Source organism: Trypanosoma equiperdum, assembly GCF_001457755.1.
Source record: "Trypanosoma equiperdum strain OVI genome assembly, contig: ctg_190, whole genome shotgun sequence".
Classification (NCBI taxonomy): domain Eukaryota; phylum Euglenozoa; class Kinetoplastea; order Trypanosomatida; family Trypanosomatidae; genus Trypanosoma; species Trypanosoma equiperdum.
In genome coordinates, this window is record NW_027123960.1 from 4,254 (window position 1) to 5,967 (window position 1,714).

A 1,714-nucleotide genomic window follows, 5' to 3' on the forward strand; every position below is an offset into this window, starting at 1 on the left:
TAATACTCTCCTATTTTATCATTATATCACTATAACAACACCAACTAATGTCCATAAAATATAGCAATTTCAAAAGTTTTAGAATAGCGCTCACTTGTCATACGCTCTTCATTTACTATTTATATCAATATTCCAGAATCACACACATTTTACAACAAATTTATATTTTAAAGATTTCATTACAAAGATATAAAACATACCAAATTTAGCAAATAATCTCAAAATAAAAAAATCGATTTATTTCATAAAATTTAAAAAGACTCCTTAAAATTATGCCAAACTGATAAAGGCAGAAACCATCAGAGCAGTTTTCTTATTGACGATGAAACTGGGAGAGCGGTACTACGGCTTGGAAATCTTTCCAGTACCATCAACAAAATCAATGCAAACACAGACTGCTTTCTTACACGGTTTTACATCCTTGTTTTACGCTTCATAGGCTTTCTGGGTTTGGTGTTTACTTAAATCTGCCGCGGTACTTTTCTCTCCTGTTCCTGCTCCTCCTTGCTTTGTCTGTTCCTCTCCATCTTTAGGTTTGCACTCCTTGTTGCTTTTGTCAGTTGCATTCTCATCCCATTTGCAGGGCTCTTTGCATTCGTTTTCCGTTGTTTTCTGTTTTTTAGATTCCGGTTGTGCTGGTGCTAGTGTTTCTGGTCGTGGAGTTCTAGCGTTGATATAGGCTTGGACTGCTGTTTGTGTGTGTGCCTTTACTCGCTGTAGTAGTTGTTCGTTCGCGTGTTGTTGCCTTGCAAGCTGCGAGAGTTTCGCCGCCGCAGCTTCTAGCTTCGTCAGCCACGCGACAGGTAGTATCCGGTCGGCGGCGGTGCTTTTGTAGAGAACACAGCCGGCGTTGACTCCAGCGTTGCATTGGTTGGAGGCTGCGGTGCCTAATATGTTGGCTTCGCCGTGATTGGCTTTCTGCCCGGCGCGCAGTGTTGCGAGAAATTGCCCCGTCGCCGCCGCGATTGTTGCTTCCGACGCCTTATGTTGCGAAGTTTTGGGGCACTTTGGTTTCAGCGCATTGAATGCTGTGGTTGTTGTTGCTTGGTTGGTGTACTTTAGGGCGTCGTTGATTGCTTGCCCAGTGCATGAGTTGCTTGCTCCTGTTGTGTCCGCGCAGAGGCAAACCATATCGTTCGCTATCGATTTGCCGGCGTTTGAGTTCTGGGGGTTGGCGTCGCCGCAGCCGGTGGTCGGTGTCTCATCAAATGTTATGCTGCCCGTCGAGTCAAGGTCGTTCAGTTGCCCGTACGCCGCAGCGCGAAGTTCGTCTATTACGGCCTGTTTTGTTACTTCATTTTTTAATAAAGTTAAAAGGCTTTCCACTGCTCTTAATGATGCGTTTACTGCTGCTGATGCAGCGGTTCGGTCATGTGATTTCTGCGGTCTTTTGAGTTCTATTTCTAGTATTTTATGTTTTCCGCCTTGTACTAGCTCCTTAGCTTGGTTCCACTTCTCCTTGTAGGTTTTCCATGGCTCCTTTGCATCCCTGGCTGTATCCGGTGTTTTGAAGTCTTGGTCGTAAAAGCTGTCTTCCGCTAATGACATGTTTATCCGAAGTAGTTCTCCTAGCTCCGCTTCTATGCTTGCCTTGTAATCAATTTCTTCGGTGTCTGGGTCCACTAAGGCTACATTTAGTGCGGTATACAGCACTCCAAAAGCGTGAGCATTGTCATTAGCTGCCGCTATTGCCGTCCTTCCTACAATGATTAGT

At 44.6% G+C, this 1,714-nt stretch overlaps 1 pseudogene across 1 annotated transcript; it reads right to left on the reverse strand.

The window, feature by feature from the left end:
* Positions 1–471: 471 nt before the first annotated feature.
* TEOVI_000051800:pseudogene lies at positions 472–1,683 on the reverse strand (annotated as a pseudogene). The gene has a single exon. A coding segment is annotated over exon 1 (1,212 nt).
* Between the last annotated feature and the right edge of the window lie 31 nt (positions 1,684–1,714).